Source organism: Mauremys reevesii, linkage group 1 (genome assembly GCF_016161935.1).
Source record: "Mauremys reevesii isolate NIE-2019 linkage group 1, ASM1616193v1, whole genome shotgun sequence".
Classification (NCBI taxonomy): Eukaryota; Metazoa; Chordata; order Testudines; family Geoemydidae; genus Mauremys; species Mauremys reevesii.
Window position 1 is genome coordinate 228,512,716 of NC_052623.1, and position 26,032 is coordinate 228,538,747.

General features: G+C 48.9%; 1 protein-coding gene across 2 annotated transcripts in view; it reads left to right on the top strand.

Moving 5' to 3' along the window:
* The first annotated feature begins 276 nt into the window (after nucleotides 1-276).
* The window catches only part of LOC120387927 (elongation of very long chain fatty acids protein 4-like), an 88,314-nt gene continuing 62,558 nt past the window's right edge, over nucleotides 277-26,032 (top strand). The window contains exon 1 of one of the 2 annotated variants that reach the window (XM_039509352.1): nucleotides 277-768. Coding sequence is in view for 1 of the 2 variants with exons in the window: in XM_039509343.1 (XP_039365277.1) it covers nucleotides 24,965-24,967 (3 nt within the window). In the remaining variant the exon portion in view is untranslated. Of the gene's footprint in view, nucleotides 769-24,952; nucleotides 24,968-26,032 lie in introns of those variants that run through there. The other variant, XM_039509343.1, reaches the window with a different exon arrangement.

Sequence of the window (26,032 nt, forward strand, 5' to 3'; positions counted from 1 at the left end):
ACATCACAGAGTGGGGAAAAGAGTATCCCACTGCCTCTCCCCCAACAGCCTCCTTCTGAAGCATCTAGTGCTGGCCCCTCCTGGAGACAAAATACTGAAATCCAGGGGCCCCAGGCCTGATCAAGAGTGGCAATTTCTATGATGGATAGCAGTGGTGGGGATGTGATCTTCCCCTTTGTAATGATGATTTTTAGATGTATTGTATCATGGATCCAACTTGCTGGAAGCATGAACTGAGGCAACCCCATGCTGGCAAAAATGCCAAAAAAAAAAAAAAAAAGGTAGGTGAATGCTAGAAAAATACTGGAAGATAATTAAATACAATGCTGCCAGATATAATGGCTTAATGCAGAGGATTGCACAAGTCATTTAACCTCAGTATGCCTCAGTTCCCCATCTGTACAATGGGGATAACAGCACTGCCCTACCTCACAGGAGTGTTGTGAGGATAAATACATTAAAGATTGAGAGGTGCTCAGATATTACAGTGATGAGTGCCACTGAACATTGAAAAAATACTGTGGGAATGTAGGAGGAATGCTGAGGTGACATTGCAATGGTGCTGGTGGAGAAATTTGGCTAAAAGAAGAAATCTGATGAAGGACTCCGCAGAATATGCCTACTCTTATGGAAAATGCTGTATGCAGCAGCTGGATTTTAAGGACCCATTGGAAGGAAACACACAGAGTAAACTGGATGGAACTCTGTTTATTTACTCTAGAAAGATGAAGAGCTGAGTCAACCCTGCTGGACTTTCATGGAACTGAGGTATTTCAAACCTGACCTGTATGCTGGGGGCATAGGGCTGGGGGATGGGCACTTAGAAGAAATGCACAACCAATGCTCGCATTATCTAGCTAGGTATTTCTAAGGCACCCATTACTATCTTATATAATGTAGATGCCAATGCTAGGAGAATGCTAAAGAACTGCATGGATAGTGCTAGAGGAATGCTTGGAGCATGCTGTAGAAATACTAAGGCCTGGTCTACACTAGGACTTTAATTCGAATTTAGCAGTGTTAATTCGAATTAACCGCGCACCCGTCCACACCAGGAAGCCATTTAATTCGACCTAGAGGGCTCTTTAGTTCGAATTCAGTACTCCACCCCGACGAGGGGAGTAGCACTAAATTCGACATGGCTATGTCGAATTAGGCTAGGTGTGGATGCAAATCGAACTTAGTAGCTCCGGGAGCTATCCCACACTGCACCACTCTGTTGACGCTCTGGACAGCAGTCCGAGCTTGGATGCTCTGACCAGCCACACAGGAAAAGTCCCGGGAAAATTTGAATTCCTTTTCCTGTCTGGACAGTTAGAATCTCATTTCGTGGCTGGACATCGGGGCGAGCTCAGCAGCACCGGCAGCAATGCAGAGCTCTCCAGCAGAGGAGTTCATGTAATCTCTGAATAGAAAGAGGGCCCCAGCATAGACTGACCGGGAAGTCTTGGATCTGCTCGGTGTGTGGGGTGAGGAGTCTGTGCTTTCGGAGCTGCGCTCCAAAAAACGGAATGCAAAGACCTACGAGAAGGTCTCCAAAGCCATGAGAGACAGAGGATACAGACGGGATGCAACGCAGTGCCGCGTGAAAATCAAGGACCCCCAGACAAGGCTACCAAAAAATCAAAGCGGCAAACGGACACTACGGAGCCTGCCACCACTGCCCCACCAGTGACCGTGGACTCTGACGATGGGACAGTGTCGACGGCCAGTTCCTCGGCGATGTTCGCGGACGGGGAAGATGAGGAAGAGTTTGTGGAGGACGAGGCAGGCGACAGCGCTGGTTTCCCTGACAGCCAGGATCTCTTCATCACCCTCACGGACAGCCCCTACCAACCCTCCCCGGCCGTTAACCTGGATCCTGAATCAGGGGAAGGATCACTCGGTAAGTGCTTTAAAGATGTAAACTTTTATTCTTAATATAACAGGAATCTGAAGTATGTGAAAAGGAGATCTCTCTATATATGGGGATAAATCAGAAATCCTCCTGGGAGATCTCCACAAAGCTCTCCTGGAGGTAATCGAAAAGCCTCTGCAGGAGGTTCCTGGGGAGAGCTGCCTTATTGGGTGCTCCGTGGTAGCACACCTTTCCGTGCCAGGCTTTCATGAGGTACTCAGGGAGCATTGCCTCCCCGAGCACGGCTGCATAGGGCCCTGGTTTGTGCTGGCTTTCACGCAGCATGCGCTCTCTATCTCCTTCAGTGACCCTCCTCAGGGCGATCTCGCTCGGCGACTCCTGCATCTAATTAGGAAAATTACCGTAATGTTACGCCCGGTCCAAAGTATTTTAAAAAAATCTCCAGACAGACGGCGTAGCAGAGAGTCAGCACGCTGCTGCGTGACAAGCGTAACGGGAAGCCAAAGAATCAAATGGACGCTCATGGAGGGAAAGAGGGAGGGGGGGCTGAGGACGCAAGCTATCCCACAGTTCCCACTGTGTCCGAAAATCATTTGCATTCTTGGCTGAGCTCCAAATGCTTCTAGGGTCAAACACAGGCTCCATGGTGATTCAGGGCATAGCTCGTCAATGTACAGCCACCCCCCACCCCCAGAAGGAAAAGGGAAAGAAATCATCTCTTGACTCTTGTAAATGTCACCCTATGTGTACTGAATGCTGCTGGTAGACGCGATGCTGCGGCACGCTACGGTAGCATCCCCTCCCCCCCCGCCTCATGGGTGACTGATGGTACAGTATGACTGATATCCGTCGTCATCATCATCAGCCCTGCTGTAGATGGTGTAGTGCAATACGACTGGTACCCGTCCTCGTCATCAGCCCATAAGTAGACGGCCTGCTAACCATCTTCATCATAGCAACAGGGGGCTGAGCTCCATCAGCCCCCGCCCTTCATGTGTAAAGAAAAGATTCTGTAATGCCTGGACTATCATAGCAGCTGGAGGCTGCCTTACCCTCATTTCATTTCCCTAACAAGTCACTGTTTCTTATTCCTGCATTCCTTATTACTTCAGCATACAAATGGGGGGACACTACAACGGTAGCCCAGGAAGGCTGGAGGAGGAGGGAAGCAACAGGTAGGGTTGTTGCAGGGGCACCCCCTGTGAATGGCATGCAGCTCGTCATTCAGATGGGATCTGACACAGAGCGGCTGTGCTCTGTAGTTCTCTGATACACTAAAACCCTAGTACAGTTGCCCCATATTCTAGGCGGGACTGTTTCTATTTTTAGATACCATAAAGGAGGGATTGACTCGGGGAGTCATTCCCAGTTTTGTCTTTTGCGCCCCCAGCCGATCTCGGCCAGGGGCACTTATGACAGCAGCAGAAGGTGTAGTGCAATAGGACAGCTACCCGTCATCACCTTGCCAATTTACATTGGCGTGGTTGATGGTGCAGTATGGCTGATAACCATCTCTGTTGTCATGCAAAAGCAAATGAATGCTGCTGTGTAGCGCTGCAGAATCGCCTCTGTCCGCGGCATCTAGTACACATACGTTGACAGTGACAAAAGGCAAAACAGGCTCCATGGTTGCCACGCTATGGCGTATGCCAGGGCAATCCAGGGAAAATGGGCTTGAAATGATTGTCTGGCATTGCTTTCCCGGAGGAAGGAATGACTGACTACATTTACGCAGAACCACCCGCGACAATGAAATTTGCACCATCAGGCACTGGGATCTCAACCCAGAAGTGCAAGGGTCGGGGGACACTGCGATGGGGTAGAACAGGGGCAGAGTTTATGCTTTCAGGATTGCCTGCTGCAGGAGTGCGGACAAGATAGGTGCTGTGCATGGTGTTGTTCACAGACACAGACTAGACTGTGTTCATTGTTCGCAGAAATGTATCTTTGCAAGGAATTCACTCCCTCTTTCCCATCACACAGCTTCGACTGTCTCCAGACCTGCCACAGCATCCCCCTCACAGAGGCTGGCAAAGATTAGGCGGCGAGAGAGAAAGACATGGGACGAGATGATCGCTGAAGTTATGGGGTGCTCCTGAGCCGAGGCGGACCAGCAGAGCCAGTGGAGGGAGACCCTCTCTCAGCAGCAGCGCTCACACAGCGAACGGGAGGAGAGGTGGCGTGAGGAAGACAAGCAGGCGACTCAAACGCTGCTTGGACTAATGAGGGAGCAAACGGACACGCTCTGGCGCCTTGTGGATGTTCTGCAGGACCGCAGCCAGGAGGACAGAGCCCCCCCGCAGTGTATCTGCAACCGCCCTCCCCCGCCATAAAGTCCCATACCTCCCGTCACCCAAAGTAACCAGAAGGAGTGGCGCCAGGGGCCGTGAAAACTGTCACTGCACCCCAGCAGAGTGCTCAAGTACCCAAAAGCTCTCATACCCTAATTTTTGAGAATTCCTTCCCTTCCTGACTCACCGTAGCCCCAATCCCAGTTTCATCCCCTGACTGTCTGGTTAATTATTAAAAATACTTTGCTGTTAATTACTGTTTCCCTCATGCTTTTTTACACAACGCTGCGTTTGAAGGGGTGGGTGGGGAAGGGGGTAGGGTATTGCATAGGACAGTCTCCTTTAGCAGGGTACAGAGACGGGGGCAGGATCAGCAGCAGGTCACACACACAGTGCAGTCAGTAGGCACCCTTGTCGGTATGGGAGGTGGTTTGCAGGTTCTGTGTGGGTGGGTGGGGGGCGTGACTTTGTAGCGGGGGAGGGGGGTTACAGATCTCATGCAACGGTCCCTGTCCTGGACCACAGAGCCACGCAGCAGAGGAATCTGTATCCGTCCTCCCCCGCCGCAAGGCCACATAGCCCCCGCACACAGAGTCCCAAAAAGGAGGGATGGCAGGCTCCGTTGAAACAACCAGTCCAGCACTGCGGACCGCTCTGGGAGCAGGAGCCTGTCATTCCTCGAGTTTAGAGGCGGTCTTTACATCACCGCACACCCTTCCCAGCACAGTCTGCGTGCCAGTTTCAACCCTTTAACACAAAGTCATCAATAAAGAAACCTTTGTAAAGTCACAGTGTACCATCTGTTTTATTTTTAAACGTGTGTTGGAAGTGGGGGAAGCGGGGTGGACGGGGTATGTAACTGTAGATGCTAGTCAACAGTAACTTGGTAAAGAAACAGGGGCAGGTTCAGCTTCTCTGTAAAGAAACTGAACAGTCACAGGTCACGCTGCTTGCTGCTCACTGGTACTTGAAGAGTTCCTTGTCGCTGTGCAAGGCGCCTGCACAGAGCTTCACGAGCCAGGGCATTAGCGGGTAGGCTGGGTCCCCGAGGATCACTATAGGCATCTGCACATCCCCAAGAGTTATTTTGTGGTCCGGGAAGAAACTACCTTTCTGCAGGCATCTAAACAGACGAGATTTCCTGAAAACACGCGCGTCATGAACCTTGTCCGGCCCCCCGACGTTGATGTTGGTAAAACGTCCCCCATGGTCCACCAGTGCTCGCAGCACCATTGAAAAGTAGCCCGATTTCTCAGCAGCTGACTGTGGAAGAGGTGGACGATAAAGTGCGAGGAGTTGACAACGGCCATAACTGCCGCGGGCTCCGTGCTCGCAGTGCTGTGGCGCCCGCGCTGTCACTGAGCAGAAAAGTGCACGAACAGATTGCCCGCAGGCGCTTTCGGGGAGGGAGGGAGGGCGTGATTGACGGTTCACCAGCAGCCTGAGGGAACACTGATGAATCCTGGAACAATGCTTGGGACATGCTAGAGGAATCAAGAGGAGAAATACTGGAAGAATGCTAGGGAAATGCTTTAGGAGCGTAAAGATGTTACATGGAAATGCTAGCATGATACTGTGCATTTCAGTGTATCTGTTTCAGAGAGATGAGAGGCAGAGGTAAATCTCTAGAGATCTGAACTTGCTCCTCAAAACGATTTAGCTCTTTCATATCTGATTTGTATGTTGAGGGACTGCTTGGATAATACAAGAAATTCTGGGGATATGCTCAGACAATGCTAGAGGAATGCCTAGAGCATGCTGGTGGAATGCTAAGGGAATGATGGAGAAATTGTTACTCAGTTAAGGAAAATGACTGGGGAATGTTGGAAGAATGCTCAGTGAATCCTGGAAGAATGTTGGAAAAAGGCTAAAGAAATACTGGAGCAGGTAGCAGAATGCTGGGAGGAGTATTGAGGGAATGCTGGAGTAATATTTGGGAAATCTTAAGGAATGATGGAGGTATGTTAGGGGAAAAGTTGAGGAGAGCCACAGGAGTGTAGAGAAATTTTAGGGAAATGCAGGGAGAGTTCTAGGGAATATCCAGGGGAATACACGAGGAATTCTTGTAAAATTCAAGAGCACTGAAAGGAAATTCCAGGAACAGGAGGGAGAGAACAGAGGAATTCTGAAGACAATGCTTGAGGACCATTTTTGAGGGGTGATATTGGAGGATTAGTGTGGAGACTGCCAAAGGAATGACAAAAGAATACTGAAGACTGTGCATCAGTGATGGCGGTCAGGGGGGAAGAAAAAATGCCAGGAGGTGGGATGCTGGGAAAACAAACAACACATTATTTATATATTTGGAGTGTTGTTGTAGCCACATTGATCCTAGGATATTAGAAAGACAAGGTGAGTGAGGTAATATCTTTTATTGGACCAGCTTCTGTTGGTGAGAGAGACCAGCTTTCGAGCTACACAGAAGTCTTCTCCTGAAGAGTCTGGTCCAGTAAAAAAAAAAAATTCCTCACCCACCTTGTGTCTCTCATTATATATAGAACAGGGGTCGGCAACCTACGGCACACCTGCCAAAGGCGGCACGCGAGCCGATATTTACTGGTATGCTGCTGCCAGCCGGAGTCACGGCTCAGCCCGCTGGGTGAATGGAACCCCGGGCCAGCAGCGGGCTGAGCGGGGCTGGGACCCCGGCTGGCAGGAGCCGGTGGACAGAACCCCAGACCGCAAATACCCATGTGAAGATTGCAATGGAATCTTTAAGGCTTACTCAGAGCAGACACATTTCAGAGTAGCAGCCGTGTTAGTCTGTATCAGCAAAAAGAACACAGAGTTCTTGTGGCACCTTAGAGACTAACAAATGCATTTGGGCATAAGATTTCATGGGCTAAAACCCACTTCATCAGATGCATGCAGTGGAAAATACAGTAAGAAGATATATATACACAGAGAACATGAAAATTTCTACAAACCTGCTGCCCCTGTTTATGCTGTGGGAATGTTGGAAGAGTACTGGGTATCACAGTTTATCTACTCACTGCTTGATATTGCCTTCTCCTGACTGTTCTGGAGATTAGCTCTGCCAGGCCAATGCCCCTTTCTAGCAGCTTCACCCATCACTCTCTGACTCCTTCTTAGTCTGTAACCCCTCTCTCACTCCAGGAGCTGCTACTTTCTCTTCATGACTCAGCCCTCCAGCGAAATCACTATGGGGTTTCCTCCTGCAGGGGTACAGGAGTCTCACCGGACCTGATGTCCAGACAATGCTATTCTGTCAGTGGCTGGTCGTGGAACCAAGGCCAACCCTCTACTCCAGGTTCCAGCCCAAGGACCTTCAACACATAGCAAGGTCTGTTCAGACCCCAAACGTGCTGCTCACTCCCGAGGCTGCTTCCTACTCCACCTCCCACAGGCTTTCTTCTCCACCCTTCTCTCTTCAGGGTATGCTTTTTCCTCATGGCCCGACGCCTACTCTTTTCCTGGACTGCAGACTTCTTCACTGCAGCCTTTTCTGTTGCCGGCTTCCTGGCTTTATACTGCTCAGCTGAGCTTCATCCTCCAATCAGGAGCTACTCCTCCAGTCTAATCCCCTCTTGTGGGACATATCACACTAACTGGCCATCTCTGAGTTTCCTTGTCCCTTTCAGGGTTGGAGTGGGCTGAACACCTCATCACCTGGGGAAATATGAAAGCACAGCACTGCAGGGGAGGAATGAATGGAATAGTATGGGGAGTAGAGTCAGGCGTTGTGAACAGAATTCTGGAGGAATGTGGAAGTAATGTGTGTGGAATTTTGAGTATTAATACCGGTAAAGTGATAGGAAGTACTTACTTAGCACTAAACGCTTTCAAAGGAAGATAAGGTGCCTGTTTCAGCAATTTTAGAGGGACTTGGCTTGAAATTAACGTGGTGATTCTGAGTCCAATTTTCCATTGTGATGAGCATCATGTTTTCACTTATCTGCAAAGCGAGTGCAAAAGGGCATGAAATGCTACCAAATCAGAATTCTCTTTCACCACTGGTAATGTATTATATCTATTTCATATGACTACAGGTTATATGACTACACAATGTGCACCTCACTGGGGAATCAGGCTCATATACATTTATATCTGATAGTCTGGACCTAGATCCTGGAGCTGCAGATCCTGTGGACTTCATATTAGTGACTCATGTTAGTGACTTTGGTGGGACATGGTGGCGCTTCACACCTCTCAGAATCTGGCCTTTGTTTGGGGATAAATTATGCAGATTTATCATGCTTTACCTGGGAGCCAGTCACTCAGAGCTTACTGATACAAGTGCTTGTTACTCACATGAGTGATCTCGTTGACTTCAGTGTGAAGATGCAGGTGATTATGGACTTCTTATGGGAGTTAGCATTTGTAGGATTGGGCCCTGACTTAATGTATAGTCAGGAGGAAAGAGAACAGAGTCTTTGAAGGTGTGGGTGTATGTTGGAGGATGCAGGACAGGCACAGCAGAGGATGAAAAGATTCAGGACACATTCTGATCTCAGGCACATCTAGCTAAACTTAGGGTATGTCTACACTACAAGACTATTTCGAATCAACTTAAGTCGAATTTGTGGAATCGACCTTATGAAGTCGAATTTGTGTATCCACACTAAATACACTAATTCGACTGTGTGAGTCCACAGTAACGGGGCAAGCGTCGACTTTGAAAGCGGTGCACTGTGGGAAGCTATCCCACAGTTCCCGCACTCCCCGCTGCCCATTGGAATTCTGGGATTTCCCCCCAATGCATGCTGGGGGAAAAATGTGTCAAGGGTGGTTTTGGGTAACTGTCATCATTGAACCGTCAAACACGCCCTCCCTCCCTCCCCGAAAGTGCCTGCGGGCAATCTGTTCGTGCACTTTTCTGCTCAGTGACAGTGCGGGAGCCACAGCACTGCGAGCATGGAGCCCGCTGCAGTTATGGCCGTTGTCAACTCCTCGCACCTTATCGTCCACCTCTTCCACAGTCAGCTGCTGAGAAATCGGGCTACTTTTCAATGGTGCTGCGAGCACTGGTGGACCATGGGGGACGTTTTACCAACATCAACGTCGAGTGGCCGGACAAGGTTCATGACGCGCGTGTTTTCAGGAAATCTCATCTGTTTAGACGCCTGCAGGAAGGTAGTTTCTTCCCGGACCACAAAATAACTCTTGGGGATGTGCAGATGCCTACAGTGATCCTCGGGGACCCAGCCTACCCGCTAATGCCCTGGCTCGTGAAGCTCTGTGCAGGCGCCTTGCACAGCGACAAGGAACTCTTCAAGTACCAGCGAGCAGCGAGCAGCGTGACCTGTGACTGTTCAGTTTGTTTACAGAGAAGCTGAACCTGCCCCCGTTTCTTTACCAAGTTACTGTTGACTAGCATCTGCAGTTACATACCCCGTCCACCCCGCTTCCCCCACTTCCAACACATGTTTAAAAATAAAACAGATGGTCCACTGTGACTTTACAAAGATTTCTTTATTGATGACTTTGCGTTAAAGGGTTGAAACTGGCACGCAGACTGTGCTGGGTAGGGTGTGCAGTGATGTAAAGACCGCCTCTAAACTCGAGGAATGACAGGCTCCTGCTCCCAGAGCGGTCTGCAGTGCCAGACTGGTTGTTTCAACGGAGCCTGCCATCCCTCCTTTTTGGGACTCTGTGTGCGGGGGCTATGTGGCCTTGCGGCAGTGGAGGACGGATACAGATTCCTCTGCTGCGTGGCTCTGTGGTCCAGGACAGGGACCGTTGCATGAGATCTGTAACCCCCTCCCCCGCTACAAAGTCACGTACCCCACCCACCCACACAGAACCTGCAAACCACCTCCCATACCGACCAGGGTGCCTACTGACTGCACTGTGTGTGTGACCTGCTGCTGATCCTGCCCCCGTCTCTCTACCCTGCTAAAGGTGACTGTCCTATGCAATACCCTACCCCTTTCCCCACCCACCCACCCCTTCAAACACAGCATTGTGTAAAAAAGCATGACAGAAACAGTAATTAACAGCAAAGTATTTTTAATAATTAACCAGACAGTCAGGGGATGAAACTGGGATTGGGGCCTGGGTGAGTCAGGAAGGGAAGGAATTCTCAAAAATTAGGGTATGAGAGCTTTTGGGTACTTGAGCACTCTGCTGGGGTGCAGTGACAGTTTTCATGGCCCCTGGCGCCACTCCTTCTGGTTACTTTGGGTGACGGGAGGTATGGGACTTTGTGGCGGGGGAGGGAGGTTGCAGAAACACTGCGGGGGGGCTCTGTCCTCCTGGCTGCGGTCCTGCAGAACATCCACAAGGCGCCGGAACGTGTCCGTTTGCTCCCTCATTAGTCCAAGCAGCGTTTGAGTCGCCTGCTTGTCTTCCTCATGCCACCTCTTCTCCCGTTCGTTGTGTGAGCGCTGGTACAGAGAGAGGGTCTCCCCCCACTGGTTCTGCTGGTCTGCCTCGGCTCGGGAGCACCCCATAACTTCAGCGATCATCTCGTCCCGTGTCTTTTTCTTTCGCCGCCTAATCTTTGCCAGCCTCTGTGAGGGGGATGCTGTGGCAGGTCTGGAGACAGTCGAAGCTGTGTGATGGGAGAAAGGGAGTGAATTCCTTGCAAAGATACATTTTTGCGAACAATGAACACAGTCTAGTCTGTGTCTGTGAACAACACCATGCACAGCACCTATCTCGTGCGCACTCCTGCTGCAGGCAATCCTGAAAGCATAAACTCTGCCCCTGTTCTACCCCATCGCAGTGTCCCCCGACCCTTGCACTTCTGGGTTGAGATCCCAGTGCCTGATGGTGCAAATTTCATTGTCGCGGGTGGTTCTGGGTAAATGTAGTCAGTCATTCCTTCTCTGGGAAAGCAACGCCAGACAATCATTTTGAGCCCGTTTTCCCTGGATTGCCCTGGCAGACGCCATAGCGTGGCAACCATGGAGCCTGTTTTGCCTTTTGTCACTGTCACCGTATGTGTACTAGATGCTGCGGACAGAGGCGATTCAGCAGCGCTACACAGCAGTATTCATTTGCTTTTGCATGACAGCAGAGATGGTTATCAGCCATACTGTACCATCTACCATGCCATTGTAAATTGGCAAGGTGATGATGGTTACCAGTCGTATTGCATTATACCTTCTGCTGCTGTCATAGGTGCCCCTGGCCGAGATCAGCCAGGGGCGCAAAAGACAAAACTGGGAATGACTGCCCGAGTCAATCCCTCCTTTATGGTATCTAAAAATAGAATAATTCCTGCATAGAATATGGGGCTAGTGTAGTAGAGATCCAGTGTTTCACAGAACCAGAGAGCACAGCCGCTCCATGTCAGATTATTCAGGAATGATGAGCTGCATGGCATTCACAGGGGGTGCTCCTGTAACAACCCCACGTGTTGCTTCCCTCCTCCCCCAGCCTTCCCGGGCTACCGTTGCAGTGTCCCCTGATTTGTGTGCTGAAGTAATACAGAATGCAGGAATAAGAAACAGTGACTTGTTACTGAAATGAAATAAGGGGAAGGCAGCCTCCAGCTGCTATGATTGTCCAGACAGGACATTAAGCAGTGTGTGGGAGAGGAAAACAGCATCCTGCTGCTATGACAGTCCAGGTAGTACAGAATCCTTTCTTTACACATGAAGGGCGGGGGCTGATGGAGCTCAGCCCCCTGTTGCTATGATGAAGACGGTTAGCAGGCTGTCTACTTACGGGCTGATGACGAGGATGGGTACCAGTCGTATTGCACTACACCATCTACAGCAAGGCTGATGATGATGACGACGGATATCAGTCATATTGCACCGTCAGCCACCCATAATGGGGGGGGGGGGGAGGATGCTACAGTGCAGTTCCACAGCATCGTGTCTACCAGCAGCATTCAGTACACATAGGGTGACATTTAAAAGAGTCCTTTTCCTTCTGGGGGTGGGGGGTGGTTGTACATTGACGAGCTATACCCTTAACCGCCGCGGGCAATGTGTTTGACCGTACAGGTATTGGGAGCTCAGCCAAGAATGCAAATGCTTTTCGGAGACTGCAGGAACTGTGGGATACCTTGCGTCCTCAGTCCCCCCTCCCTCAATGAGCGTCCATTTGATTCTTTGGCTTTCCGTTACGCTTGTCACTCAGCAGCGTGCTGAGTCTCTGCTACGCCGCCTGTCCGGAGATTTTTTAAAAATACTTTGGACCAGGAATAACATTACAGTAATTCCCCTAATTAGATGCAGGAGTCTCCGAGTGAGATCACCCTGAGGACGGTCACTGAAGGAGATAGAGAGCGCATGCTGCGTGAAAGCCAGCACAAACCAGGGCCCTATGCAGCCGTGCTCGGGGAGGCAATGCTCCCTGAGTACCTCATGAAAGCCTGGCGTGGAAAAGTGTGCTACCACGGAGCACCCAATAAGGCATCTCTCCCCAGGAACCTCCTGCGGAGGCTTTTCGATTACCTCCAGGAGAGCTTCGTGGAGATCTCCCAGGAGGATTTCTGTTCTATCCCCATATATAGAGAGACCTCCTTTTCACATACTTCAGATTCCTGTTATATTAAGAATTAAAGTTGACATGTTTAAAGCACTTACCGACTGCTCCTTCCCCTGATTCAGGGTCCGGGTTAATGGCCGGGGAGGGTTGGTAGAGGATCTCCGTGACGGTGATGAAGAGATCCTGGCTGTCAGGGAAACCAGCGTTGTAAGCGCTGTCGCCTGCCTCGTCCTCCACAAACCCTTCCTCATCTTCCCCATCCGTGAACATCGCCGAGGAACTGGCCGTCAACACTATCCCATCGTCAGAATCCACGGTCACTGGTGGGGCAGTGGTGGCAGGCTCCGTAGTGTCTGTTTGCCGCTTTGATTTTTTGGTAGCCTTGTCTGGGGTCCTTGATTTTCACGCGGCGCTGCGTTGCATCCTGCCTGTATCCTCTGTCTCTCATGGCTTTGGAGACCTTCTCGTAGGTCTTTGCATTCCATTTTTTGGAGCGCAGCTCCGAAAGCACAGACTCCTCACCCCACACACCGAGCAGATCCAAGACTTCCCGGTCAGTCTATGCTGGGGCCCTCTTTCTATTCAGAGATTACATGAACTCCTCTGCTGGAGAGCTCTGCATTGCTGCCGGTGCTGCTGAGCTCGCCCCGATGTCCAACCACGAAATGAGATTCAAACTGTCCAGACAGGAAAAGGAATTCAAATTTTCCCGGGACTTTTCCTGTGTGGCTGGTCAGAGCATCCAAGCTCGGACTGCTGTCCAGAGCGTCAACAGAGTGGTGCAGTGTGGGATAGCTCCCGGAGCTACTAAGTTCGATTTGCATCCACACCTAGCCTAATTCGACATAGCCATGTCGAATTTAGCGTTACTCCCCTCGTCGGGGTGGAGTACCAAATTCAAACTAAAGAGCCCTCTATGTCGAATTAAATGGCTTCCTGGTGTGGACGGGTGCGCGGTTAATTCGAATTAACGCTGCTAAATTTGAATTAAAGTCCTAGTGTAGACCAGGCCTTAGAGTAGTTCAAGCGAAGTCACTGGGCCAGATTCTCATTGTAACTAGATTGACTCATTGCAGCTATGCTAATTTATACCCACAGAAGATCTGGCTCAGTAATGTATCTCAGTATCTCCTCTGGATTTACAAAGTAGTTTAATGACCTCCCTTCTCCCAGCATGGAAACAGCAGAGATAAAATCAGTATAGTCAGAGGGCCATTCACTTCTCACATCACTTTTACACCCATGCAAGTCCACTGACTTAATGGCATAACCTCAGATTTATGCCATTGTAAGTGAGAAGAGAAGCCTAATTTCTGGAATACACATTGATTTTCAGGTAGCACTTTCTCAGAACAATCTGATTTATATTAGAAAATGGGTCTGAGATGCTAAATACAAGTCCAGATTTCAGTCACTCGAAGCTTTAGGGTTATTTTGGTTCTGGGCAATTATAGAGAGGCAACTAATGGGTAAATCTGACTCTGCATCTGCATTTGGATTCCAAATGCTGCTATATTTCTAGGGGGCTAGAATGTGGGATTGCAGTTTGGACTCACCTCTGGTTTGCAGCATAATTGGGCGTTGTAGCTCAAAATATCTTTTTATTCCACATTTTCTGGGTCTCTTGCTTTGGAAATAGGGCACTTACAATTTCTTAGCTAAGCAGTTACAAACCACTTTCTGTAGATTTAAACACTGCTGTCACATTAAAATAAAACTAAGTCCTCATTTGCCTGCACTGTATATGTGTTGACAGGTGTTTGTTGCTGTAGCATATTAGAATTGGTTTTGAGCTGCATAATGATTGTTGACTGGAATTGATATTATTATTTGATTACTAGGGAGAGTTTGTCTGTTATCTCCCCAGGACCCTGGGGCAAATCAAGATCCTGATTTAAAGTGCAGCCAATCCAGGGAGAGGGAGGTTTAGATACATCAGAGTCAACAAACACAAAATAAAATGGTGATGGGTTAGAGGTACACTGCATTCAGTGATGAAGTTGGGAATGGGACCACGTGTACTGCATATTGAGTTAAGTGCACTAAACCATCCAGCTTGATAACCAAAACCCTTGCACAACTTTCTATACAGTGGGATGGGCATCTGTGTTTTCTTACTGAGTAGCGATGGTGGCATTATGAGCTAGATTGGTACAAACTCTGCTGAGGCGTACAAGGAAGGGAGAGACCTGAAAAGGCTTCTCCCAATTGCACCCCTTTGCAAGTTCTACTTCCAATAACCGTCCTAACACTTCCTCTGCTGGACAAAAGGCGGCTTTAACTCACCCTTCTGATTCCCCACACCCCTGATGCTGTCTGGAGCCTGTTCAAGCCCTATGTCAACTTTGAGATGTCTCAGAGCTGCTCTAAGTGAGCCCAGTTGCAATGGCCCACAAGGGCCCTTTGTGGCAGCTAGGTGTCTGCCACAGTGCAGTGGCACTCTGACCATTCACCTTTTCCCTGCCCGTGCTCATGACATGTTCCCTATGCCCGTGATCACAAAGGTGTTGGCATGCAGCCTGCTAGGCCACCTCTATGCCATGCAGGGATTTGCCTGTCCCAATGGGCCTGAATCACTTTTAAAAATGGGGCCTAATCCTTCAGTGCTTTTGAAAAATTTCACCCTACATGAGTAATTGCTGACATCCAAAATATGCTGAGACTTACAGTGAACTATACAGTGTGGGAAATTCTGTTCAGAGTGAAGACACTAAAGAAATGAGATCATGTCTGAAACACAGGCCCTCCCGTACTGCAGAGTATGCCTAGGAAGGGCACGTGAGGTCTTTGACTTTTGCATTCATCCTAATGCATAGGCAGATACTAGAGTCCTTCCTCCTTGTAGAGAGCCAGGTGAAGTTTCTTCATAGGAAGAGCCACGCTGGGGAGGGGAGAAGCTGTACCAGTGCCTGAAGCCAGTAGGCCTTTGTAAGACATAGTCCCTCAAAGGTGCTGGTAGGAGCTAGGGGAGAAGAGGCTCTTGGTAAGAGCCAGATTTTGTGGATTCTTTACTCCACTGAGCAGTACCTTACTCCACAGAGTGTTCCAATGAAATCAGTGTGAAGTAAAATATGACTCAATGAGAGTGAGGGTAACAGAATCAAGGGGAATGTCTGGTCCAATTGAAATCAATGGCAGAACTCCCATTGACTTCAGTATATCCAGGATTTCATCCTTAGGCCTTAAACTCCATGAAAAATGTGTAGCTTTCATCCCTACCTGTGCCACCCCGATGAGGCATGAGGGGCTGCAGGGCCAAGTCACTCTTCCCACCCCGCAGCCCCAGAGGGAATACTAGGCTCTTCCCAGCTGCTTTCCCGAGCACCTGCAACCAAATTATTTCTTCCCCCTGTGTCTAGGTGCTTGGAAGAAATTCTGTGCCCTCCCTCCTTGCATTGCTCCGGGGCTGACATAATTTGGTCTGTAACAAAGGGCTTCAGGGAACAATGCAGGATCAATTAATGTCTTTGCTTTGTGTTCTTAAAGATATTTTCTAACAACCTTCTTGTGTATTGTGCTATGGTTCACTGACAGAAAAAATACTGAGACAAAAAGCCAATCACTTATCACCTGGATTAATAAGAGACATCCTCCATTTTCTCCATTGCAATTGTCCATTATGTGATGTTTTCTTTTCTTTTCTTCTTCTTCTGAGGAATCTAGTACTGGCCACTGTTGGAGACAGGATCTGGGCCACAAGGGACCATGGATCTGACCCAATATGACATTTTCTGAGTTCCTATGTCAAGCAAAAAATTATGCTCTATGGAACTTTCAGGGGGAATGAGGATGGGGGGACAGGAACAAAAGTTTTCAGCAGGTAGCTACCAGAAAAGGTCCTGATCCTGAGCTCAGAATGGCTTTACACCAGTGGTAAACCTCAGTGGTGTGATTGTGAGTTCATAATCAGACCCCAAATCTTTACAATTTTACTTTTCATCTAATTAACATTACCCTGGTATTAACAGTATTACTTACTCAGTAATGTTCATTACCTGCAAGCAGCAGTTACAAAGATTTCAGTGGCAATCATCGCATGCAACAATGTTTTGGGAGTATCCCCATTGACTTCAGCAGGAGCAGGAGTAAGCCCCAAGTTTTGAGAACACTGTTAAAAAAATGATGATTACCCTTCCCCCCTCCCCAGTTTCATACCATTGCTTGTCTATTTATTTCATTTACATGGAAAAAGTAAAAGGTAGCTCTTATACTACCTATATTCATTATTGTTTTCAAAATATAACTTGCAGCATTGTAGAATGTGGCTTGAGTTCATATAGGGTCTGATTTCCCTCCAATTCGCACCCGTGTAAATCCGAATAAAATCCACTGAACCCAGTGGAGTTAATCAGCTGTCAAACTGGTGCGAGCGGAGGATCAGACCTTCTGTATTCACTCACAGCTGAGATTTTTGGAAAGTAAAAAATTTTAAGGGCCATATCCTTCCCTCACCTACACTGGCGTAAAACATTAATAATTCCACTGAAATCACTGGGGTTACTTTGGATTTGTCCCAGTGGAACGGAGCTCAGAATGTGGCCCTGAGTGTCACACTCTGAGATCAGGACAAGCAGGGCAGAATGCGGGGCAATTTCCCCTGCTGAAAGCAAAGCAGAATGCCTAGTCAGTATTGTGCTGCTGAGCCGTAACATAAGAAGGGCTCTAATGAGTCTGAAACACGTTTGGAGAGTATTAGCTTACGTGACTGGACAGAATCTGTAACTGATATGGAACAAAACTGTTTTTGTGTCCTCTCGCTGCCCAATCTCCAGCATCAAGTCTCTTGACTTGCATGGCAATGGTTGGGTTGAATAGATCTGCAAGGACCTTTTATCACCTCTCCTAACATGTGACCCTAATGCTGATGCTATTGTCAGCAGAGGGTACATTTTCCATCACCTCCCTTTGGAGAGATCTGTCTGCTCATCTTTCTTCTGCTCACCATTCATGGTCTGATTTTCATAAATGACAGAATAAGAGTTCCCAGCTGGACTGTAAAAAAGAAAGGGAAAACATGTAAACATTGTAGGCCAGATCATCCTGGGTGTGCAGTAAACCCACACAGGAGATAGGAAATCCCATGAGCTTTGGCTCCTGAAGTTTCCTCTGAATCATTTAATCGGCAGGGACAGGATTTACACACTCCACCTCCCCCCGACATTCCAACCTACATAGAATGGGCAGGGGTTCCACCCTCTACACCCACAGATCTTTGAAGATCCACAGTGATCTCAGGGGATCCAGGCAGGTTAGTCCCTTTGTAACACTGCTCTCTTGGTCCTGCAACAAAACAGCTCTTGAAAGAGTCTTGCTGCCATTGGCTGACTTCTCATGCACAATATGTCCAGTGAAGGGTGATGGGGGACACAGACATTAGTGTTGGTTGAGGCAGCATTAACTCGTGACTGAATATCCATGGAGTCCCAAGGTGTACCCATGATCAGCCTCCTCCAGCTCCCACCCTGTCCTCCGTAAATCCAGAAGAATCCCAAGCTCATGTAGTGTCTCTGTAGTGGTCTCTGCAGAGGTAAGGAATGTGGTAGAACGTCTTGGATCCAGAACTTCCCTCCTACAGCTCCCTGAAGAACAGGTCTAGATCTATGCATAGACGCAAACACCATGGGAGCTCCAGGACTGGAGCATCCATGGGGAAAAAAAATAGTGGGTGCTCAGCAGCCCCATGGATCAGCTCCTCCCCTTCCCTCCCCACGCCTCCCACCTGCCTTGATCAGCAGTTCAGCGGTGTGCAGGAGGTGCTGGGGGAGGGGAGGAGTGGGGGCAGGAAGAGGCGGGGTAAAGGGTGGAATGAGGTGGGGGTGGGAGCAGGAAGAGGCAGGGCAAGGGTGGGGGCTTAGGGGAAAGGGTGGAGTGAGGGCGGGGGTGGAGTGGGGGTCGAGCACCCTCCGGGAAGGCGGGAAATCGGCGCCTCTGGATCTATGTCCATCCTGCTTGACAAAGCCAAGGGGATGAGCTACACGTGGACAGAAAATAGAGCTTTGAAGGGGTAGGAATTGTTCCCCTCTACATGTAGATTACTATAAACTCCCACTCTCAATAAACAAGCAAACGCATCTCTCAAATTACACAAATACTGTTTCAATCCCACTTATCGTCAATGCCATCTAGTGAAAACCATAACAGAAAATGCACTAAGTGTTTGTTCTGTACAACTGCCAAGCAAAGAATGTGTAGAATAGAAGTTCAAATTACACTGGCCTTGTGACAGACATGGCAATTTCCTGCCATGTCTCTGGGAGGTGTTATTGAACTGAGTTTAGGTATCTTTGCAGTCCACTGTATTACAGGAATGGTTTGTATATTACTGTGGGCCTGGATGATCAGAGGACTATATGGAATGTGGCAGACAAGGATGAACTTTTAGGACTATACATGTGAATTGGGTTTCCTGGGAAATATTTAGGGAGAGGTGAATTTGAGTTCCCTCCCCCTCCTCCGGTTATGCAAAAACCCAGCTCTTTGAAGCTGAGGTGAGGGCAATGGTCTGCTGACTACCTGTTCCAAGGGTCCCAAGATCAAAGATCCAGACTATAGAAAGGAGGGGACGCACAGATTCATGGACATTCTTGTTGTGATAAAAAGCTGTTATTAGCTGGTGAGCACAGAAAAAACCCTTGATGGGGCTTGAAGGACTATTCACTGACCATAGCCCCTACTGGAGTGTGGGGTGATCTTTGGTAAGCTTATTAACATGTGGGTAGGTTCTTTTATTGTTTTACTACGTTTTCTCTGTAAGTCTGGCTTTGAAAGAGCTGTGTGGTCGCTTGTAACTGTGGGCAACTGGGCTGTTTAGAATCCCTGAAGAGAAAGCAATGCAGGCCTGCTGAAGCAGTCTGACTTGCTGGGGAACAGTGTATGCAGGGAACTTTGCAGCCTAGAAAACTCCTGGTCAGCAGGGAGGGAGCCACGTGATATCTGAGGAGCTGGGACCCTTCAGTGGGTGCTCATGCTGAACGACGGAGGGAGAAGACAGATGCAGTGGTCCTGAACTGTGACAGGCCTTGCCGAACCTTTGGCACTGGCACCATTCACATGAGGCTACTCAGCTCATGTCCTGTCAGCAGCTCCCCTTGTTGCCTTTTGTCAGGTGAAAGTCCACCATTTTCCTCCAAACATTAATGCCTCTCCTGCTTTTAAGTGCCCTTAAGTGCTATGATTTACTTCTCGAGCATCTTTCTCCCAATATTCCTTTCATAAAAATAGTCTGCCAGTGCGTTCCCCCGAAGCATTTACAGTATGAACCAATTTCCCATAAGTAACTTAAGAATGAGCCATTCAGTTAAGTCAGGATGTGATGTAATGTTTTATTTGCAGCTAACATACTTAAAAAAGCAGGGTGAAAATGGCAGGTCCTCTTTAGTTACATTGTCTAATTAAAATTGTCATCACAAGGGCCATTATCTTGTGAGCTATAAACAAGCTCAAGTGGTGTGTGAGGGTGAGGATGACTCTGACTCTGCAGAATACACGTGTGCATCCAGGGCCGGCTCCAGACCCCAGCGTGCCAAGTGCGCGCTTGGGGCGGCGTCCCAGTGGGAGGGCGGCAGGTAGCTCCGGCGGACCTTCCGCAGGCATGCCTGTGGAAGGTCCGCTGGGACCGCGGCTCCGGTAGACCTCCCGCAGACGTGCCTGCGGAGGGGCCGCTGGTCCCGCGGCTCCGGTGGAGCATCCGCAGGCGTGCCTGTGGGAGGTCCACCGGAGCCACGGGGCCAGCGGACCCTCCACAGGCACGTCTGCGGGAGGTCCACTGGAGCCGCGGGACCGGCGACTGCTAGAGCGCCCCCCGCGGCGTGCCGCCGTGCTTGGGACGGCGGAAATCCTAGAGCCGCCCCTGTGTGCATCCATCATTCCTTACCACTATACAGAATGCTGGCATCATTACTTACCACCAAGGCTGCAAGATGTAAGTACCAGTAATATCAAACAGCTGCTGGGAGTCTGCAATTTTTGAATGATCATTAACTCCACAGTGTTGGGACCACACTGTTTTATTTCATAGCGAGGCTTTGAATTGAGAAAGTTTGGACCAATTGCTGATTTCTTGCATATTCTAGTGCTGCATGTTTTCTGATACAAGATTACAGGCACAGTTTGCCCATGCATCTGCTCTCTGCTTGGTGTGGAGGGGCAAGGGCCTTCTGAGAGCCAGTTGTAATTCTGATCCTATGCTAGCCTGGCCCTGGCTTCTGTTAGAGCAGCCCTGGGACAGCTGTAATTTATGCTGCTGACATAGTAACTGGATTAATTAGCTTTCACCCAATGTTAGGTGTTAGCTATTTAAACTAGGGCTGCACTTACTTGTATTAGGGACTGTGGTGTGGCAGCTGCCCCACCCCAAGGTGAGAGGGGGCTAGAGTAGGCCAGAGTGGCTGTGCAGGCTAGCAGCCAATGAGAAAAGGGCTTACTGGGGGCCAATCAGGGCCAAGGTTAGAGCCAGCCAATGAGGGCTAGGCTAGGCCCTATATAAAGGCTGCCTTCAGAGGGGAAGGTCTGTCTCTTGAGTGAGGAGACCAGCACCTAGGACAGTGTAGTGTAGGCTTGGGGGAGCAGAAGGGAACTTCAGCCCCCCTACCTGCCAGGCTGCAGGCCCTGAGGGAAGGGCCTAGCTGGTGCAAAGGGGAAGCAGCCCAGGAAGAGGGGCACACAAGGGAAGAGAAGGAGGGCAGGGAGGCTGCTGCTAAAGGGTCCCTGAGTTGGGACCTAGAGTAGTGGGTGGGCCTTCCCCCTTGTACTGCACTTGGCCATGCAGTAGGGGGCTGAAACAAACTGCAACTGGCCCTTACGGCAAGGGGCTAGACTTCAGAGGTTGTGGTTGGCCACTGAGGCCAGTGCAAGGACTGTTGCTACCCTTCCCCCCCCCCCCCCCCCGAAGTGGATGAGGATGGACTAGGGGGCACTGCTGGAGGGCAGTGGCCTCAAAAGGATGCTGCTAAGTGGGGAGCAATGTGGATCCAGACAACAGCGATGGACGGGACACCACTGGCAGAGGGCACTCCCCATGAACTGAGCTAATTCCTGGAGGAGTGACTAGCAGGAGGTGCCACAGTGGTGAGTCCCAACCCTGTCACAGGGAGCAGCCCAGAGCCTCCTTGGCCCTAGGATGTAGGGAGTTTGGTCATATGCTAACCACAGCTTGACCACACCAGAGAATCTAGCCTGGAGTTTAAACATTTACAAATGTCTCAGATCATGGTTTTTGAAGTTCATTGCCTTTTTATGGAGGCTCAAATAGTTTGCTTAGTAAGTTGCCTAGTCTTATAACAAACCTACTGAAACCCAGCTCACTGTTGTTGTATGTGTATATTTTTTTTTTCACCTTCACTGAAGCCAAAAGCACTGCGGCCACTTATGCCAGGAGTGAATTTGGGCCTCCAAGTTTTTATCAAGACTGAATCAAACATATGAGACTTCAGGGGACTTTCAAGGGGATGCCTATCTGATTTGTGGAACTCACATTGACCTTCAATGGGATTGGGAGTAAGGTACCAAATGTGTGTTTAAATTCTGAACCCTGACAAACTTCTGGAGTGCTTGGATGTGGGATTTTCACTTATGCCACAGCCAGAGGTGGGTCTGTGTGGATGATGTTAGCTCAAAATATCTTTTTATGCTAGGGAAGAGAATTGTTTGCCCATATTTGTCTTTAAAATTTTCCCCACATTTCCTGGATCTCTTGGTTTGGAACTAGGCACCTGTAAACGGGCGGTACTCACCCCTGCCGCGCCTCCTGCTGGTTGGTCCCGGAATTTCACTCAGTCCAGCCCTAGAGCGCCCTCGGCAGGCTGGTGATCCCCCTGTTCGCAGGCCCCGTGTCCCTCCCTGGACCCGGTGCCCCTTTTCCTATAATTGGGTCTCCCCTTCCCAGGGGAACCCCCACCCTACTATCCCCACTTTGCCTCAGTAGTGGCCACTGACAGTCATGGTCTAGCCCCACACCCTGGGGCAGACTGCAGTATCAGCCCACTCATCACAGGCAAAAGGGGTTTGGACCTGCTGCTTTGTCCTACCCCTGGGCTGCCCTCTGCAACCCCCAGTACCTTTGGCCCATTCCTAGGCCGCAGCCTGGGGCTTTCCAGGCTGGAGCTTCCCTAGCTCCCCAGCCTGTTCCCAGCCCTGCTTCACCCAGGTACTTCATCTCTGCTCATAAGCAGCCAGGCCCATCCCTCTCTGAAGCCAGAGAGAGACTGTCTGGGTTCTGGCTTCCCTGCTTCTTATAAGCCCCAGGGCTTCAGTTTGGGGCGTGGCCTCCAGCTGCAGCCACTTTCCCAATCAGCCCAGCTCTGTCAGGCCACTTTTAACCCCTTAAACCCCCAGAGCAGGGTCCACCCTGCTACAGCACCACACCTACTGTCTCTGATCTACAAAGCACTCTTATAGATTTAAGCACCGCTATCACATTAAAATCATCTAGGGGACCAACTGTGTCCATATTGGCCCGCACAATACATTTATTGATAGAGAGAAAGTGGCTCACTCTTGAAAGAAACTTTGGGCTGAATTTACCACTGATGTAAGTGGTCATGTATGCATTGGCTTCAGTAGATTTGCTCCCAGTTACACCAGCAGTGAATACACCAGCAGTCATGAGTTTAAATTCTAGGGAAATGTCACTTGAACCAATTGTTAAGCAGTATATAATTTTGTGTACACATTAAATTGGTACTCTATGGTCAACACTGGCTGCCTGTTCGTTTCTGACCTTAAAATGTTGGTTTCAACCTGTAAAGCACTAAGGTCTCAATCCTCAAAGGTACTTTGGTGCCTAAAACCCAGACCCAGGCACCCAAATTTTAGGATTAGGATCCACTGTGATGCACAAAACTCCTGCTCTTAGTAGAGTGTTTTAACCACTGAGCAATGGGATATGCTGGCATTCTTTTCTCCCTCTCTGCCCCAATGAGTGTTCCACTGTGGATTAACAGTCAGGCAGAGGGACGGGGGAGAGTGATTGGCTTTGTAGCCCAGAGGTTAGGGCACTGAGGTGGGAGATCCAGGGTCTGGTTCTACTGTATTATTTCTTATTTCCACAGTGGAAACTTTCAACAGGAGAGATGGAGGAAGCCCCCTCATCAAAATATCCCATAACTCTGTGGTTAGAGCACTCTCCTAAAAGCTGGGAGATCACTGATCCAAATCACCCCCGATAGAGGGGACTTGAACCTGGATCTCCCACATCCTAGATGAGGACTTAAACAGCTGTACAGTGGGCTACAAGTTATAAAGTGGGTAGCAGTAGCCCTTTCCTCTGGCTGTGTTTGTGTGGCACAAGGCAGGTGCTTAACTTGTTCTCAAAGAGGGAGCTGCTGGACTGCAGGAGAGGGCTTCCTGTTCCTGGATCGCTAGCAGAGATTGGCACCTCCCCGCAGCCCAGACTATCTCCAAGAGAGGGGTGGGGCTTCTTAGCATACCCCATCTTGCTGGCATCTCCTATGAGCTAGTTTAGGTGGCTCCCCACCTACCTAGTGTGTGCTGGCTTTTGTAGATTGCATTTTAGGGTGCCTGTTACTGCCTGTTCATTGTACAGGGAGCTGAGGGATCTAACACAAGCTTTGTGGATTGCAGTGGTGTTCCTGTGAGATTTCTAGGTGCCTACAAGTTAGGTGCTGTGATGCTGAGTGTTGCAACGCTAAAATCCCTTTGTGGATCAGGGTTTTGCTCATAATTAGATATCAGAATGTGCTTTCCCAACAAAAGAATAGCTATTTTGACTTAAACTTTTGGTGTGAACCAAGCCTAAGAGATGAAGGATTAAGCCAAATTCATCAGGAGAAAGGCAACATTAAGCTGGAAAAGCAGCTATAAGAATTTAGCTGGTGTGTTTGGAATCTGGTCGGTTTGATGACATAAGTGGAAATAAAGACTAAGGGCCTGGCCCCTGGAGTTACACCTGTGTAGCGGGAATGCAAAATGTTGCTATTCCAATTTAGTAGTGTTTTACACTCATTTTTCATATATGTAAATGGCTGCATAAGCTGCAGGGCAATGGATAATCCCTCCCTAATGACCTAACTATGTTCTTTGGTAGACTGTTGTAATCTGGAGAAATTCCATTGAAATCAGTGGTGTTACTCTCGATTGAGACTGGTGCAATGGAGACCATACTTCGGCCCTGAATTGTAAGGTGTTATCAACCCCTCACTCTGTTACAGTACACTATTGCTGTACTCTATTACTGTACACTCCTGTGTATCCAAGTGGCCTGGGGAACAGCCAAAACTTTTGGATAACTGGGCATTGAAACAAATGGAAATGCTATTTTTGAGCTGCAGTTTCACTGATCTAGAAATATGGTGAACAAAGGGAGCAATGCTGATGTTTGCTTAATACTCTTTCTTTTTGACATTGTCCTGTCAAGCTGCTGTTGCTGCTGAAACAGGATCAGGTCTCACTAATGGTAAGTACCAGCTCAGAACCACTATAGGAATACAAAGCCATTGGTAAATGGTAACAGATGCTAACTGGGAAGTTATTAGCAGATTAACTGACATCCAAATCCCCTGTGTAGTCCTATAACTAGGATTTAAAGTTTGGATAAAGAGCATTCAAATAAACAGGAGTGTACTGTATTTGAAAATAAGGGGCATGACATTCCTCTCCATTACACCAATTTTACACTGGCATAACTCCATTGAAGTGAATGAGTAAAATCCTGCCCTCTGATACTGCTTCCTTTGAGCCATCTGACAATGCAAAGGGGTCATAGTACTGGCTTTGACAGCCCTCTGGGCTTCTCTTGGTGTTGGAGATACCCTGAATGACACAGAGCCACTCCAGCTGGCCCTTCACCAGCCATAGTTCTTGCTGGAGGGGGGCCTTCTGAACTTGTATAAGGGGAAGGAGTAGGCATGAGGAGAGGATTGTTTGGAGCACAGCACTTTAGGCCTGCTCTGTATTGTGCTGGGGACTGAAGAGGGTGGGAGCAGAAGCAGAATGGTGGTCAAAGCCATCAGCTGTGCCAAACTATGCTCCAGCATTTCAGAGGACTCAGACCAATGGGTTCATATTGGCACAAAACTGGTGTCATCAGGGAAAAGAATCAGGCCCAAGGCTTTGCCACAAGCAGAAAGGAAAAAAACAGAAGCAAACTGTTTGCAGAGTTTATTGCAGATTAGTGTTCCAGGGTTCTATTGCTGGCAAAGGTTTGACAGACTTATGTTGAGAGACACAACTTGGAAGTGTTACTACTTCTAGCCTAGCCTTAAGGAGCCTCTTCACTAGAGAGTAATAACCGGCTGTATAGTTCATAATTCATTCTTAAAAAGTGGCATTAATGTGTAGTTATGTTAGCAAGGAAAGCAGATGGAACAAGGAACACAGTGAATTGCAGGGAATCTGTTCAAGAATTTTTTTGTACAGAGTCTGTTTCAGATATCAGATTATGACCAATCCAAGTTACTGTATAAATGCCTGTTGCAGTGTCCCCTGTTTGACATTTAGGGACACAGTTTAAGGCACTACT